This window comes from Chenopodium quinoa, unplaced genomic scaffold, assembly GCF_001683475.1.
Source record: "Chenopodium quinoa cultivar QQ74 unplaced genomic scaffold, ASM168347v1, whole genome shotgun sequence".
Taxonomy (NCBI): domain Eukaryota; kingdom Viridiplantae; phylum Streptophyta; class Magnoliopsida; order Caryophyllales; family Amaranthaceae; genus Chenopodium; species Chenopodium quinoa.
Genome location: NW_018745454.1, coordinates 5,335,381 through 5,353,792, shown reverse-complemented (window position 1 = coordinate 5,353,792; position 18,412 = coordinate 5,335,381). Strand labels below are relative to the sequence as shown.

General features: G+C 32.7%; 3 protein-coding genes across 3 annotated transcripts; 2 read left to right on the top strand and 1 right to left on the bottom strand.

Annotated features, from left to right (window-relative positions):
- LOC110714159 lies at positions 1 to 1,537 on the bottom strand. Its single transcript, XM_021892631.1, has one exon. It carries the CDS (start codon positions 598 to 600, stop codon positions 130 to 132), a length of 471 nt encoding a protein of 156 aa, XP_021748323.1. The 5' UTR covers positions 601 to 1,537; the 3' UTR covers positions 1 to 129.
- An 865-nt stretch (positions 1,538 to 2,402) lies between these two features.
- On the top strand, positions 2,403 to 7,937 carry LOC110713941 (transmembrane 9 superfamily member 1-like). The gene is made up of 12 exons (XM_021892393.1): positions 2,403 to 2,821; positions 4,132 to 4,324; positions 4,476 to 4,580; positions 4,770 to 4,787; positions 4,876 to 4,973; positions 5,077 to 5,229; positions 5,487 to 5,621; positions 5,702 to 5,868; positions 6,103 to 6,197; positions 6,311 to 6,684; positions 6,816 to 7,089; positions 7,384 to 7,937. The coding sequence occupies exons 1-12, from the start codon at positions 2,726 to 2,728 to the stop codon at positions 7,449 to 7,451; spliced, it is 1,776 nt and encodes a 591-aa protein (XP_021748085.1). The 5' UTR covers positions 2,403 to 2,725; the 3' UTR covers positions 7,452 to 7,937.
- A 705-nt stretch (positions 7,938 to 8,642) lies between these two features.
- LOC110714152 (bidirectional sugar transporter SWEET4-like) lies at positions 8,643 to 12,775 on the top strand. The gene is made up of 6 exons (XM_021892624.1): positions 8,643 to 9,534; positions 10,535 to 10,571; positions 10,924 to 11,149; positions 11,267 to 11,428; positions 11,663 to 11,785; positions 12,466 to 12,775. The coding sequence occupies exons 1-6, from the start codon at positions 9,492 to 9,494 to the stop codon at positions 12,634 to 12,636; spliced, it is 762 nt and encodes a 253-aa protein (XP_021748316.1). The 5' UTR covers positions 8,643 to 9,491; the 3' UTR covers positions 12,637 to 12,775.
- The last annotated feature ends 5,637 nt before the right edge of the window (positions 12,776 to 18,412 follow it).

Sequence of the window (18,412 nt, the reverse complement as noted above, 5' to 3'; positions counted from 1 at the left end):
CATTTCACTCTTATTTTGTGGGCTTTATGTAGGAATTTGCGGGCGATGTTTAACAGTTCACTCCTATTACAGTATACCAATGTCAATTTTTTTTTTTTAATCCTAAAAATAAAAATAAAAAACTTCAAATTAATTCAGAAAAGGTGTTCTGGTATCATCAGGAATATGTTGATGACGATCAATATCAAAATCATCATCATCATCATCATCATCGCCACAATCATAAACAGAAATCACAGATCCAACAAGCCCTAATTGATCTTCCAAATACCTCTGCAACAACATCCACCCTAATTCTCTCTCCTCATCATCTTCGTTAACTTCCACTATCTCTCCTCCTCTTCCTTCCTCACACCGCCGTAATCCGGCGTCATATCTCCGGCGCAGGCGCCGATGACGGCGGCAGAGACAGAAATACAGTTGACAGAGACAAATGACGGGAAACAATAGACAGAGAAGAGGGAGTAAAAGTGGTGAACAAATGGTAAGGAAGATGAATCGGCGACGACAGTTGAGAAAAAGCCATGAAAATGGGGATAATATCGAAGACGATGAAGATTGTTGTGGTTGGAAGATTACCGGAAGAGTTTTCAGTGTCATTATTTGATAATCGGGAAATCTTTCTTCATTTTTTTTTAAAATTTAGTTTTGTTTTCTGGGATGACTTTTTCCGGTGATTCTGGTGTAACAAGGAAAAGAAATACGGAGTAAGAAGGAATAAATAATTAAGAATTGGGAGGTTTCCAAGAAAAAAAAAAATAGAAAATTGGAAGCGGCGGAAGGATGCACATGCACATGGTGTATGAATTTTCGTCATTTTATTATGCGTAATAGAGAGTAGATCTGACAATCCTGACCCGAACTAATTGACCTGACCCGAATGACCTTACCTATAACCCGAAAATTGACTAAAAAATGACCTGAACCCGAACTAACCCGAATCGACCCGAAATAGATTTGACCCGAACATGACCCGATGACTTGAAGTGACTCGACCCAAATGACCTGACCCGAAATTGATCCAAAACCCGAATTTGACCCGACCCGAAATGACCCGAAACCCAAAGTGAACCGACCCGATTTTAACCCAAACCGATTGACCCGAATCGACCCGACCCGTGGTGACCCGACCCGAATCCTAAGTTAATAGGGTGAAATAGCGAATTACTTAGTTTAGGGCTTCTTTATTTCCTACGTAATAGGTACTCATGATTTTTTATTTTTTTTAACGATTTTACTTTATTTTTCCAACAATTTTTTTTAAAGTGAATTTATTTTGTTGACTCGACACAAGCTTGACCGGAATAGCCCCGATTCGAATTGACTCGATCCGAAATTGACCCGACCCAAAATTGATCCGAAAATTGATCTTAAAATTGACCAGACCCGAACATACCCGACCCGAATTGACACAACTCGAACTTGACCTGACCCAAACTTGACCCGACCCAAACTTGACCCGAAGTGCTGACCTGATTTTGACCAGAAACACAAATCGACCCGACTCGACCCAGACTTGCTGACCCGAACTTGACTCGACCTAAACTGACTTGACCCGAACTTGACCTAAATGACCTGTTTGCCAGGTCTAAACTCTAAAGGGGAGCATGTGGGTTGGCATGAGTACCAGTGTCTTTCTCTACCTTCATGTTCGAGTTGGATTGTTAATTCTTACAGTATTATGGGTTTGGGTATCTGACCTGGATTAGGATTGAGATTTTACTATTTTAGTATAGGTTAATTGGGTTTATTCGGTGATTGATACTACTTGTGGCCCACTTCTTTTTTAATAGTTTAATGCAGGGCCGTAGAGTTGTGAAAAAAAGTTGTAAACATTTCATTTCTCAACTAATTGAATCTCTTTTCAAAAAAGTTTTGATAAAATGATTTCAAATAAATTATATCGAGCTTAAATTGTATTGCAATTACTTAAAACTGTGTATATATTATATGAAAATCTAAGTAGAAATGAATACATTGTTTAGTTCAACTAATTTGGAGGTATAAGTGTATAATATATCTGATAAAGGCTATCCAAATTCAAGTATACAATAGTGTGTAGTTGTGTACCCAAAGTCCAAATCCGAGACTTTTCATTTATCAATATATTTGGTGTAAGACGGATGTATGTTAATTTAATTGTAAAGCAGTCATTTGAGGGTAACTTCAACTACTTTAGTGGTAACTATGACCCCCATAAAGAATAACTTTTAATTTGTTGTTTGTTCTAGTAGACCATAGCCAAGAAATCTCTCTTTGTGACTAAGAATGATTGGAATGTCTTTGACTCTTTGTAATATAGGCCATTGCACTGGGATGGGCTGGGCTACATTTCTTACCATTACATAGAAGCCCAAAAAAACTATTTCCTTAAATTATACTCCGTATATTTTTTTTTTTATTATTTTTAAAATCCCAAAGTTCGACGTACTCAGCACCTCTCCACCATAAATTAGCATTTAGCAACAAAGAGCCCTTTAATATTTTTCCAGATTTCCAGATTTAATCAAGATCAACCCAATACTAATCCACAATTATACACCCAAACTATGATACTATTACTGCGTAATACTATCAAGTATATTAATTTTCTCAAAAAATAATAAAAAAATTAATTCATCGAAATTTTTTCTCCAAAGCTGGTTGTTGTTCTTCTCCACAAATCAACTCGTCTTTTAGCAGATCCGACCGTTAGCTGAGGTCACATTCTCTCTCCTCTGCAATCATGCCCTCTTCCACCGTCGGATCTATCTCCCTCCTCATCCTCACCGTTGTTTTATTCTCTTTTTCACCCGTTTTTGCATCCGAGTCCGATCACAAGGTACTTGGGTTTCTGGGTTTTAATTATTTCATCTTTAATCTTGCATTGTTTCGCATTATGGGTTTGATTTGATCTTTTGTGTGCTGTTGATTTAGATCTTGTTGATATTAATTTGGTTGGGAAAAATGAGCTGAATTTTGTGATCGTGGGGTTTTTTGGATTGATTTAATTAATTAATGTGAAATTTGTGATGCCCATTTTTATAATTAAATCGGGAACAAATTAGTTTGCTTTTCCCGATGTATAAATTTCTCGGCAATTTTGTGGGAAATTGAGGAGATTAATTGGATTTTGCTTGTTAATATGGGGATAATTGAAGCAAAAGAAGGTAATGCTGGACCGCTGGAATCAAAATAACTGGATTTCATTAGTAATTTACGATGCTTTCAATTTTTGTTACCATGATCCCATGAATTTTTGGCTGTTATTTCAACAATGTATCAGTATTAGTACAGTTCTCGGCATTGTGGAGCAGTTTAGGTGTACAATCTCGTAATTAAGCATAGGTTAGATGATCTTGAGTCATTGCTGTGGCTGTAAACCCCGGCTTATGATGTTTTGAATTTGTAGTAAATCTGGGGCAATAGGACGGGTTTGGTTTGGAGAAGTTACCATAGTTTCATGGAATCATGAGTAATTGGATATGCTTGAGGTTGTTAGAGGATACGAGCCTGGCAATTAGCAGTGACGTACCCTAGCACGCTTGAGGTTGTTAGAGGATACGAGCCTGGCAATTAGCAATGATGTACCCTAGCATGCTTGAGGTTGTTAGAGGATACGAGCCTGGCAACTAGCAGTGATGTACCCTAGCCAATTTTAATTGATGGTTTCATTTGACGAAACCATTCAGCCTGAAATTTTTGTGTCTAGCTGTTTCCATTATTTTGGAAAGTTTAGTAGAGGCACTACTTATTTGCGCTAGTTGTTCTTGTAAGTGTCTCAGTCTAGGACTCTTAGGTAAACTGGTTGATTCTGAAACTATTGCTAGAAATAAATCATTGGCATCTTTCTTACTTTGTCCACAATGGACTCTGATTCTAAAATCATTCCTTTTTTACACTCCCTTCCCCCATCTGCGGCTTTATTATCCTCATCTGATTGATGCATCCCCCTTCCTTCCTCTCCAATCAAGGTTTTTAGTGTTTATTTTTTTTTTTAATTTATGATAGAGAACTAGAGATTAGTGTGGTTGTGTGAATGACATACATTGTTTTTATCAGCTTGTAAGAGTGCATGTTTCTGTTACTTTCTTGATGGATTCCTTGAAGTTAAAACTCATTTTTTTTGTTTCTTATTTTGAATTCATATAGTATGAAGCAGGTGAACATGTAACTCTTTGGGTGAACAAAGTTGGTCCATATAACAATCCTCAAGAAACTTATAACTACTTCAGCCTTCCATTTTGCCGTCCATCTGGGAATTCTGGCCACAGGTGGGGTGGCTTGGGTGAGGTTCTCGGTGGAAATGAACTTATTGATAGCCAAATTGATTTCAAGTTTGGAAGTAAGTCCTGGTTCTCTATTCAGATATTATGTCTGCTACTGGCTGTTCTGTTCATTTTTCTATGGCTGTGTGAATTCTGTGAAATGTACACTAGAATTTGGGTGTGAATTCAGATATTACTTAATGATGTTATTCTATTTTAATTTGGCAGAAAGTACTGACAAGACAACCATGTGTGAACTTGAGCTTGATCCTACCAAGGCCAAACAGTTCAAAGATGCTATTGAAAATTCTTATTGGTTTGAATTCTTTATTGGTATGTGATATATTTATGATACCCTCGAAATCTCCTCAGTAGTCAGTCCTCACTTTCTTTCATTTACTAGTGACACTCAGATGTCAAGCAACATTGAAGCAGCTTATATTTTAAATATGTTTCCCTTGTTTCTCATGACTGATTTTTTTGTTTTCCATCTAACCATCCTGTCTGCTCAACAACCTTCAGACGATTTACCACTATGGGGTACGCATTTGTTCTTCCCTGCCTACTCAGTATTAATGTAAAATTTAATTCCTGTTTCATTTCTCTAACTTTTATTACTGCGGCACAGGTTTTGTTGGAGAATTGCATTTTGATAAAAACACTGAGAATGCTAAACATGTTCTGTATACAAACAAAAATTTCGTCATTAAATATAATGGCAATCAGGTGACTCTACTTACCCTTTGTATCTCAGCTCTATGACTTTCCTGTTTAGACTTTATTTTACCATTTATAAATAACTTATGAATATGCTATGCCTATTTTGTAGATCATTCATGTTAATCTCACTCAGGACGGTGCCAAGCCAGTGGAAGAGGGGAAGGTCTATGACATGACATACACTGTCAAATGGATTCCTACAAATGTTACCTTTGCCAAGCGTTTTGATGTATACCTGGATTATCCCTTCTTTGAGCACCAGGTTTGCACACCTAATCTAACTGAAGTTTGATTATGCTTTTTAGTTTTTACTATTAGCTTGCTGAATTGAAGTGTCCTGCCTTTGTTGTTTTGGGATTTTTTCTTAGTTTCATGTGGCATGTTGTTGAGGTTCTAAATGTTTAATTTTTTTAATACCTTTTGTAACTAGTTAGATGCTCTCTTCGGTTTAAAAGAAGTATCGTGTAATCTTATGTTCATATTAAGGATAGTGGTCTTATCTACTTAATTTTTTGGCAGATCCATTGGTTCTCCATTTTCAATTCGTTCATGATGGTTATCTTCTTGACTGGGTTGGTATCTATGATATTGATGCGTACTCTTAGAAATGATTATGCAAAGTATGCTAGGGAGGATGATGACTTGGAAACCTTGGTGAGACTCTTATCTTGTTCATTCTATCATTTGCTGCACTATATTATATATATTAGCTGAAGTTGGATTTTTATGATCAGGAAAGGGATGTTAATGAAGAGTCTGGTTGGAAACTTGTTCATGGAGATGTTTTCCGTTCTCCTCGCAACTTAGCTCTGCTTTCAGCTGTTGTTGGTAATGGCGCCCAGCTGGCAACTCTGGTTCTCCTTGTCATCAATTTGGCAATTATTGGAATGCTGTATATAGGGTATGTATGAGATACTTGATAATCCGAGTCATCTTTAGCTTGAATTATATAACTGCAAGGATCTCTATGTCATCTGTGCTGCACCACTAGATTAATAATTTGAATGACTTATTCTTCTATTTCTTTTACATCAGAAGTGTTGACATTTGTACTCTGTTATTGTGTACAAGACTATTATATCACTACATCTAGTCACATTACTTTCTAAAATCAGTATTATTATCTTTGTTTCAGGAGGGGAGCCATTGTCACAACATTTATTGTTTGTTATGCCTTGACATCATTTATATCAGGGTATGTGAGTGGTGGAATGTACTCTCGTAATGGTGGTAAGTGATAATTCTCTTGTAACTTAATAAACTATCAACCTACCTATCATTTTCAGTTTTTAATGCTAATTGTTTTAATAAAATGATGATGGATATATTCTCTGAATTTTCAGGCAAAAGTTGGATCAAGACGATGATTTTGACAGCTTCCCTATTCCCATTTTTGTGCTTTGGGATTGGGTTCATCTTGAACACTATTGCTATATTCTATGGTTCTCTGGCTGCTATTCCCTTCGGAACTATGGTTGTAGTTTTTGTTATTTGGGCTTTCATCTCCTTCCCCCTTGCACTCCTTGGCACCGTTGTTGGAAGAAACTGGAGTGGATCTCCAAACAATCCATGTCGGGTTAAGACTATTCCTCGACCTATCCCTGAGAAGAAATGGTATCTGACTCCTTCAGTGATATCTCTTATGGGTGGATTGCTTCCGTTTGGGAGCATCTTCATTGAGATGTATTTTGTTTTCACATCCTTTTGGAATTACAAGGTGCTCCATTCTTTTCAATAGTTATTTGTCTTGATAATTGCTCCTGTACTTTTGTCCAGCTGATCATGCTTCTTATTTTACTTTGTTTTTTTTTTTAAAAAAAAATTATTTATGTTGTTTTACACTTGCAGGTGTACTATGTTTATGGTTTCATGCTCCTTGTATTTCTGATTCTCATCATTGTGACTGTCTGTGTGACGATTGTGGGAACTTATTTCTTGTTGAATGCTGAAAACTACCACTGGCAATGGACTTCATTCTTTTCTGCTGCGTCTACTGCCATATATGTCTACCTATATGCAGTTTATTACTATCATGTGAAGACCAAGATGACGGGTTTCTTCCAGATCAGCTTTTATTTTGGTTACACTTTGATGTTCTGCCTTGGGCTAGGAATTCTTTGTGGTAAGTATCTTTAAAAAGACTTCTCTGTTGATTAATCTCCTTGCTCAATTCCTGGAGATCCTCATGTATCATGGGATTCTACTTGTGAAATACATGAGTTTTGTTTGATAATCATACATTGTTATTCTCATTTATCACACTTTATGCTTCTATATAAAGGTTCCTGCCACGGCAGGGCAGGGTCTCTGAGACTGATGGTCATTAAATTCCACTGTAATGCTTCTAGCTTGAATTTGAGGTGTTATGCTATTTTCTTGTGAAATTAATATTTTTTTTTACTATATTTTATATCAGGGGCTGTAGGATTCCTGGGCTCCAACCTTTTTGTTCGAAGGATCTACAAAAACATCAAATGCGACTAATTTATGCAGCATGTCTCAGAAACATGTTTGTATTGTGTCGACTCTAATGCTGTCACCAACTTGGAAAGGGGATTTCTGTTCATTTGATGAATCCCATAGGTCCCAAATACGAGAAAATTGCTTCATCTAGAATTGTGAGAGAGGTTTTTAGGGTAGATATGGCGAAGCTAAGCTTTGTGAGATTATGTAATTTTTGCTCAGAAGATGCAATTTTTTCACTGTAATTTTAGCTATACTGGAATGAAATAGATGAGATTTATCACCCTATTATGTCTTACAGTGGTCTCTCCTTGTCATTCTCTGACTGATGCATAATTTTGAAGAGCTTGTTGCATTATTTGGAGATTTATGAAGAGGAGCACTTCATTAAACTTGGTTCCCATAGATTTAAAAGAAATTTAAAGCACTATTAATGTAATAAAACTGACAATTTTGTCTTTGGATTCACTAGTTTTCTACTGTAATCTTTAACCCAGCCATTAGTTTTATTTTTATTTGTTCCTTTTTTGACTGGATCCAATAGAATTATTTTACCCTTGAGATTGGAGTCTTTCATTCATGTTATGATGCTCCAACATGACTGCTTGTTTGGGTGACATGTAAAATACTCCGAAAGTAAAATTTGCTTAATAGATACATAGCACTTTCTATGATCAAGTGATCAACTTCCCACAAAATGGGTAAAATTGCATAATTGAGCTCCCATATGCAAGTCAAGCTTCTCACAAGAGGGGCAAACAAAATTAACTCATTATTAAGTTAAACTGTTCAAGTTATGTAAGTCTCCAAATGCCTTTTTTTTTTGTTTTTTTTTTTTTTTTTTTTTTTTTTTGAGAAATAAAAGAAGCCAATGAGAATGGATTGCGTTTGCTCATTTTAAAGTTAGATTTATCGCCCTCGATAATATAGCAATATTAGGTTTCAAAAAAATAATAATAAATAATATAGCGATATTACATGATAAAGTGCTTTAATGGTTGTCCATAAGGATCTGTTGGGAATTTCTAATTAATTGCTAGCTATATGCTAACCTTTGTGGAGCTATAACCTTTTGTAGTTAGGCCAAACTACATAGCTTTATAGAGCTATGTAGTTTCACTCCACCCAACACACATATATTGATTTGTTTAATATTTTTTTTATATTTTATTATTATTATATGGTCAAGCAGTTGTGCGATGTCAAAGAGAAGGAAGAAATATTTGCGAGTATTGGGTAGGGTGTTAAGCAACGTTGGAAGCCACCAAGGGAGGGATGGGTAAAACTCAATATGGATGGGGACACTTGCGAGGGGTTGGGGTCCTATGCTGGGGCTGTTGTCCGAGACAGTAGGGGGAAGCCTTTATTTGCTGCTGTGAGGATGACAGAGGATCGTTGGATGCCAAATGTAGCTGAGGCTAAGGCTGTTTTCTTGGGGATAAAAGCTGCAGTGGAAGCGGGGTTCACAAGAGTGGTGGTGGAGAGCGATTGCCTTGGTATTGTTAACACAATTTCGTCACAAGACCGTGGGAGGAGTAGTTTTCATTTAGTATTGGTCTATTGGATGATATTTATCATGTTAGTAGTTTCCTTGGTAATGTGTCTTGGAATTTCTTTAGTAGAGCTAGCTCATTGCTGAGGAGCGTTTTTCATTACACAAAAAACCAATAAACAAATTAAAAATTATAGTAATTTATAAAAAAAAAAATTCCGAAAAAATTGACAAAAATAATCCCAACTTTCACCGTTTTACTCAAAATAATCTCAACTTTGGATTATTTTTCCGAATTCTATCCGGCCCATAATCGTCATTCCACACTAAAGAAGCGTGGGGATTTATGCCATTCTCTGGTACTGGGCCAGTCAGTTGTTACGTCCTATAGGTACACTATCGTTAGTTTGGAGTTAGGCAAAGGAGGAGAGAATCTGAGAAGGCAAGAACTCTTATCCCACTTTCTGATCATATCAATAATTCTAGTCCAACAATCTTCCAGATCTGCCACTGCTCTTTAATTTCTCTCTCAAAATTCACTTTCCTTTGTTTCTTGAAGCTAAGCAACGATGATGATGAATCTTGATCTTCCTACAATTCTTGGAATTATTGGTATGAACAATTAATCTTCTCTATATATTTTATGAGCATTATTGTAATTATTGGTATGAAGAATTACTTTTAATGCATGGATAGTAATACTTTTTATGATTATATTATAGGAGTGGTAATCGACCTAATCGTACTTCACATTGAATAAATTATTATGTGACTTATTAATCTTGCTTTTTTAATTTTTTTTTTTTTTTTAGTATACGAAATCAAGAACTTGAATTCAATTATTTGTATTATGACGTAAACTCGTAATAATGGAGGTAATTTCTATCCTAACCTAAACCTTAACAACTCAGATGAACGCTACTAATCGGTTGTTGGTTTAGTGATGAACCCGTGTTTGATCCCCCGTAACAATATTTTGAAGGAGATTGGAATCTAATCACCCAAAATTGATCCCAAATCCGGATTAGCTTAAAAGGTGAACTGGATGTAACACCCAAAAAAAACTCACATAAACACGAAAATTGCTACAGAATAAAAGGTAAAACTCAATGAATTCAAAGAAGGCAGAGAGATAAATTCTACAAATACAGTACTCCGTATAATCTTCCTCGTTAAAATATTTTCACGAAGGATATTTCACAAAAGATAATTTTCCAATAAATAATCTTAAATTTATACGGAGTACAAGTATATATCTCATATTGATTCATTGCTAAAATTGATAAGCATGCTAAAATTGAGTAATTGCTAATAAATATTGATTTAAAAAAGTGAAATTATACTAATTTTAGTTACTTTTTGGTAATGATTAAGTAAAAAATTTAAATTAAAATAAATATGGTGGAGCTTAGGTATCTGTCAGTAAAACGGTAGAAATATTGGCGAAGGATGTTTTACTATGGAGTACTAGAGTGCAATTATAAGTTGCTTAATCATTAATCAAGCTTTTGTATGCTTTCTTCTTATTACAGAGGAATTAGTGCTAATAACTAATTTTGTTATTTCACACAATTAATTAGTGCTAATAATGATTCATTGATTACTTTTGCAGGCAATGTTACATCCTTTTTCATGTTTTGCTCTCTTGCGTATGTTTTTATATATCTTTTATTATACTTTGTCTCAGTCTTTCATATGTAATTAGTACTTTAATTGTGATAATTATTAAATTAACTAAATTGTACCGGCTTAAAACTATATTGAATAATTATGAATGTCTATGTATAGATTAATTTGGTTTTGCTTGTATTTTCTAAGATGTCTTTGGATGTGTATGATTTCACCCATTTAGATGCTAGTACGTGCTAATTACATAGTTAAAGTCATGATCAATCTAATTTATAATTTTTGCATACAATTTGTCACTCGGTATATAATACTTTGTACTTGGTACATATAGTGTGATATCGATTAAGATATAGGTATGTAATTAACTAACAGGCCTACAATTTGGAGGATATATTTACAAAAAGATAATGAGGAATATAAGTTTCACCCTATTGTGGCTGGATTAATCAGTTGTTCAATGTGGGTGCTATACTCAATGCCGTTCGTACACTCGAATCCGCACTCCATTCTTCTTACTCCAGTTAATAATTGTGTTGGAATTGCTCTCTACATTTTCTACTACGTTGTATACTCATACTATGGTGACAGCTTCAGTAGGGTAAGAATTGATCCGAAGAGAATCTCCTGAATTTTATTCATATTCAATTATTTGTTGTTTACTGAATAGTCTGTTTTTGATTTATAAAGGTAATTAGTTTCTGTTGTTGTAGCACAGAAATCAATGTGCATATACTTATACGCCGAGGTTGTGGTTCTGTTTGTCTTAATCTGCATCACACTCTTAGCATTCCACACCCATACTTCATGGTCTAACTTTGTTGGGATCTTTTATGTCATCTTTGGAATCCTTTTTTATGGTGCACCTCTCACTGTAATGGTATTGAGTCTTACACCTCTTACTTTCGTACTTGGTATTTCTTTATGTTATGTAATTCTCCGTACTCCCTCCGTCCCTAAATTACATTTCTCTTTCTAGCATTTATTCCTTACATAATAGAGAGAAAGAAGAATGTAATTTAGAGACGGAGGGAGTTGTGTTTTTATTACATATTTATCTATACGAGTTTGAGTACAAAAATATATTCTCATGTAGTTGTACCTTTGCCAACAGCTGAAGGTCATAACTACAAAGAGTGTTGAATACATGCCATTGTCTCTTTCGATTGCTGGTTTGTTTAACGGAGTCATTTGGAGTGCATATGCCTGCATCAAAAAATTTGATCACTACATTCTGGTAATCAATTACAGGATTTACAGCTCATTTCATTTGCACAATTTCCATTCTCTTGCCTTATAGAGCATTGCGAGCAATGAGAAAAAATGCTCATGATCAAAATTTTGTGTGAAATAAATGACTTATAACAATGAGCAAAACAAAATTGTTAATGAGATAAATGAAAAATGCTCATAGGATGAGCATTATGAGCATTTTTCAAGATGAAAAGTAATAATGTGGGGCTTACAAGGCAAATTATAAAAAAAAAAAAAAGAAAAAAAGAAAAAAATAATGTAATATTGAAAAATTTAGGTGGGATAAAATATGATCATCAAAATGCTAAGAAAAACATTTTTTTGTTCATTGTTATTATTGCTCTATTGAAAGCTTTGATCCATTAGGTGTGTAGAGCTAGCATAAAGTCTTATCTATTCATATTCGTATTTGGTCTCGTGTTAATTTTGCATTGTTCACAAAATCTATCAAAAACTATATTAAAAGTAGGATAATTGCATGATTTGATCACTTTATCTAAATGGGTTGTAGTTGGGTTGGTTTTGTGTTGTGTCGACTTCGTGTTTTCTTTTAATAACTTCATCGGTCATATTGTTGTGTTGTGTCAAAGATTGCTAACTAAAGTTGGGCCACTTTAATGCTAGTAATCGTATCCTAAACCAATCTATTTTTCTTGCGAGAAGATTTGCAATGCTGCTGGAGCTATACTTGCCGTAGCAAAACTGATTTTGTACACTTGGTACTATGTATCTGCACAGAAGGAAAGTATTGAAACCCTACCCACACCACCACACCACGACAGCCGCAAGAGCAGCATGGTGATTTTAGTTAGCTACTATGATAAAGAGCCGTAGCTATTTCAATTTGTTCTGGTTAGCTTAGGTGATAGAATTCAAAATGAGTAATCCTTTCTCCATGTTTAAATAAATGAAATTTTTTTCTTTTGCGGTTGTGAAATGTTTCATTTTATAGTAAATTCTCTTTTTTGTTTAATATTATTCTTTCTACTTTTTACTAATTAATAGTCCCCACTAACTCATTTCTTTCTTTCCTCTCTTCAAACTTATACCCCACTACCTATTACATTGTGATGGTATGTACTATCTCATGGTAAATATTTGCTTTGGTCCTCAACCAGATCACGCGCATTATCACGCAATTTTTTTTTTTCAATTGTATTTTAAGAAAAAAATTATAAAGTAAAAAAGTATTAAAAAAAATTACCACTGTTAATAGTTTTATAATTTTTTTTCGAATTCGCTTTTTACTACCTAAATTGCTTATTTATTTAATTAACTATACAAACATTAATTAGGTATTTCCAATAATAAAATGAAATATAATCATAAATAAATTAAGTGTATTATTAATACAAATAGGAGAGAGAAAGTGTGGCGGTAAATTTTTTTTATACCACTAGATTTGCTATAATAAAAAGAATTTATAATTGTATACATGCATTTTCAAGTCATATTCAAAATTTAAAATAGTACTCTGTATAATGAAAAAAAAAAAATCATTTACAACAAAATTCTGGATTTTGTAATTAGGCGGAGTAATCACATATATACAGGGTTAATATTTGTTTTCCTTAAGATTAGCTATATGAAATTTAAGATAAAAGTATTTTGTAGTCAATATTTAGCTTTTTCAAAATAAATAAAAATAAAATAAATAAAGACAATGGGAAGAGAAAAATTAAAAAATTTTAGGCGGAAAAAATATAAGGAGAAGCTGACACGTGTACAATTTAAAAAATTGATGATGTCAATGGTTTTTATTTTAGTATTGATTATAGATAGATTATAGATAGGTGGGATGATTTTTAGAGAAAGAGTGAGAAAGTAGTCGAGAGAGATAGATGGTATAAATTTTTATACCATGAGTGTTGATGGTCTAAGTAAATATAACCATGTCAAACTCGAGTAATTGAATTCAAACATCACCTTTGATATTTATTTATGTTAAGTGGGGAGGGCAATGTAATTAAGCTTTACTAACTGCAGGGCTGACCAATTCCCTAAAGGCCTTGCCATTAAATATGCATCCAAAAAGAGCAACCTGATTGTAAAATCTTTTTTTTTTTTTTTTTTTTTTTTTTTTTTTTGTATATAAAAAAGAAAAGTTAAAATTTTCAAGTCCTTAATATGGTACTCCCTCCATCCTTAAATTATACTTCTACTTTTTTTTTTTTATTATATAAGGAATAAATACTAGAAATAAGAATGTACTCCCTCCGTTTTTTAAATATTAGAGAAAGTAATATTATATGGAGTTAGTGGGATAAGTGGAAGAATAAAACATTTTAAAAAAAACAAAAATTGTGGAGAGAATTGGAGGAGAGAAAATATGAAAATGATAAAATATAGTCATGGTGGATCAGAAAATATGAAAATAATAAAATATTGTCATAGTGGATCCATCATTAGATGAAAGAAAATTAATTTAATATTTTAAAAGCTTTCCAAATAAGAAAATGGAGCAAGTATTTATAAACGGCTTAATTAAAAAAGTGGAGTAGATATTTAAAAACGGAAGGAGTAATTTAGAGATGGAGAGAGTAGGTTAATTTGGTAAGGTTATTCTGTTTGAGAGTATGTAAAACCTTGCCTTAACTTTTCATCCTCCAAACTAAACCTACTTTTGGGGACCTAACAAATTCAAGAAAAAATATCATAGGATAGTCTTATATTATGAGTATTATCTCCCGATCTCCATTAAATTTTAGTTGCAAATTTAAAATATTTTATATCTCACAAATAATACTCCATAATTAAAAGTTTCAACCCACATACTAACATTAGTATATCTCACAAATAACACCCCATTCTTTTCCATCTATACATTATCATATAAACCTACATACTAACATACCAAATGATAATGTTTCAACCTACATACTAACATTAGTATGGAGTTTTTAACGAGTTAATATAAAATACATAACATCTAAAATAAGTTTAATAACACAATACAATAAATAAAACCCATTTGTAAAACCCCTACTTTAAGAATAGGGTAAAACCAAGTTGGTACCTAAATAAAACATAAGATACTCAAATTACACACATACACTAACTACTTTGCCTACGGGCAACACACAAATACACTAATTTTTTTGTTTTAAAACTATTATTTTGAACTTCAGTACAAATCTTGCCATTGAAGGGAACATTGTTTAAAATCATCTCCTCGTAATCATTGTTGTCTGAAGGCATAAATTTGAACTCGCGTAGAAGAAGGGGGTAATTGATGGGTCGGGCTGGTGGGTTTGTGTCTGTCCTTGCACCAAAAGAAACCTCCCACCCAATCACTCGCGCTCGAACGGTCACTACAAACCCCTAATAAAAATAAATATTAAAATAGTTAACACAACTACAAAATAAAAAATTAATCAAATAAGATACTCTTTATTATTTCATACGAAGTATTAACTCATCTAAAGCATTTATGTTTAATCTTTAAGGTGTAGTACATTTAAGGTATACCCTGATGAGGAAGTACTAATATAGGTTTGATATGTATGTGCAAATACATATCAAACATTAAAATATGGAAAAGTATTCTAAAGCACATGGAGGTGAGAGAAAAGGAGGAGAGAGATGGGCACGTGAGATTAGTTTTAAATGTACCACTGAAAGCTTATATAATATCATTGACTATGTAGTGATACTATTTCTACACGTAGTTAGTACCACTGAATGAATATACAATACCATTGAATGAATATATAGTACCACTGAATGTCCAATGATACTATTTGATCATCTAGTGATACTATTAATCACCCATTGGTACACTTAAATTCAACACATAAGGGTGAGAGAAAAGAGGAGAGAGATGTGTAAGTTTCATGCGAAATGTCTCTTATGCCCCTTGATATGTATGTTCAGGTATCTATCAAACCTCTCTTTGGAAGGCCTCTACCCTGATATGAGGAGGGTGCTTAGCCGCTGAGTGAGCAATTACTTGTAGAAATGTTTTAAAAACTCTTTTTGGTCATGTGATTTTGAATGAGTGAAGTATTCCATAGACCATATTTATATCATCTAGGGGCTTATTCTGATTGACTGAATTAAACTGAATTGGACTTATTGGAGTTTAATTAAACTGAAAATAATCTGAAATAAACATGCCCTAGAAATCTAGGACATACGCCAATAACATATAAAATACTCTCATTATGTTCATATATCTTCATTAATCTCAATATTAGTAGCACTTTATTTATCATTAATCAATCACATATTTGTACAATTTCATAATTTTTGTTTTCCAATCAAGCTCTTCTAATCATATAAGATTCCTAAATTACTATCTCGTAATCATATTTATCTACCTTAATCCTAATGTCAATAACAACCACAACTACATAATGGAGTCAAGATTTCATTGCATTGATATTTAATAGGTCCACAATATTGTAAATTTTAAAATCTAACACTTAATCAAGGATCGGAATTGATGATATTATTAGGTATTCAAATCCAACCCAAAATCATGGACAATCCTAAAAAGCGGACATAAACCTTGAATCATTAGACAACACAGCTCAACAAAATGTCACAAAATAATTTTCCGTAGTTTGTATTATAGCATGAGGTATAGTTAACGGACCTATCTCAAAATATCCCTATTTGGCCATCTCATTATTATTATTCTTATCATTTTAATTTTTTTGAAACATTGGCCATTTGGCCATCTTGGTTAATAAACAGAGGCATGGCCACATCCTATTAGTCCAAGTGTCAAACCCAAACTTTATATCTCAACCTAGAAAAGTAAGAAAAAAAAAATAATAATAATACAAATTAAACAAAAGAAGAAAATATGACAGCCCATAAATTAAAATAGGTAAATAAGTTTTCTCTCATTGGCAATTTATCAAACAGCCAACAGGTAATGCGCATTAATATCTCATATTTACTTGTAGACCCATAATTAAGTTTGAAGTTGCAATTATTTGTAAGTGTGATAGTGAATAAACTAGCATAGTGCCCACGGTTTATAAATCAAATTATTAAACCCGTAGGAAAAATAAAAATAAAAACAAAGGTAATTCATTTACTATTAAAGGACTTGGTTACTAATGATCAATAAAAAAAAATTAAAGGAATGTTATTTGAATAGTGTTCTATGTTATTTGAATTTCTTTTAATTTTTTATAATGTTATTTTATTAATTGAAAAATAATTGAATAATGCTTCACATAGCTATATAAGAAGTGAACTAATTTATTTATATCTCTCGTTGAAAAAAAAACTAAAATTTTCTTATCATACCATTCGCATCAGTAGCTACAATCAATCTAATATATACATGTTTTATTTACCCGTCGCACTCATTAAATCTATAGACACAATAATAACCTTATATTTGACCTACTAGAACATATATTTTCCTAAGTTAAGCATTGTGCCAAAAACTATATATTATATAATAGTCATGTATTTAACCAACAGCTGATTAAATTAAATTTAATATACAACACAAATACTTCGTATATAGGTATGGATACTGATATATAAATAAAATATACGGAGTATATATTACTAAGATTTATCCCTACCTTAATTATAAAATGGTTAACAAACTCTTATAATAGTGCATGGACATTTATATATCTAAAAATGTTCTTTTTACATATATTTTCCCCCATTTAATTTTAAAAGCCTTAAAATTGTCTCTTGAATTCGCTAAATTGATTTAAAAGGTTATGTTTATTTCAATATTTAAAGCCATTTACTATTTTCATTTCCTTCTGTTTTAATTTTTCTATTTAGAATTTATTAGACTATTAGGTTTCAAGATCGAAGTCAATATCTTTTTGCCGTACAATCACTAAATCAAAGTCGCTCAACTAAAGTTTTGGACATTGCATAGCTACACAACATCCAACACATTTCATAATTATATGCAAATAATTTTAATAAAACTACGCATTCGATATAAGTTATTAAACAATTTAACTATATATACATTCTGATAGGTTTATATCTTTCATATTAACAAAAATTTACAAATGTTATTATTATATTTTGAAAAAAAAATTAGACTTTGGAGTTTTGTATAAGATAGATAAAGGATAAGTTAATTCCCGTCATATATGCATTGAGTTTTGGGTGTTCTATCCGGTTCACCCTTTGGGCTAATCCAGATTTGAGGATCTGTTCTAGGCTATTAGGTTCCACTCCCCTTCCGATTGTTGTTGCAGAGGAGCAAACACAGGTCCTCCTTTCCAAGTGTAGTCTCAATCACCACTACACCAACAACCAAACACTTGGTATGGAGGACACATGTTATAAAATATTATATTATATACATATACTTTTTTATATTATAAAAAATATTATATTATATACACATATTATTATAGTTAAAAGTATTATTATGTATAAAACAACATAAATTATTGCACATGATTGTTGTATATATAGTATAGTACATGAGCAATGCATTATTTTTAAATTAAAATGTTAGTTTTTCTAAAAAAAATTCATAAGTAATAGCATTGTTAATACGAATATTACAATTTAAAACACGAGTAATAGTTATAATACATTTTGTATCTATCCTTTTTCCGTCAAATGTCTAATTCAATTTAACATTTATTCTTCTTGTTTAGATTGG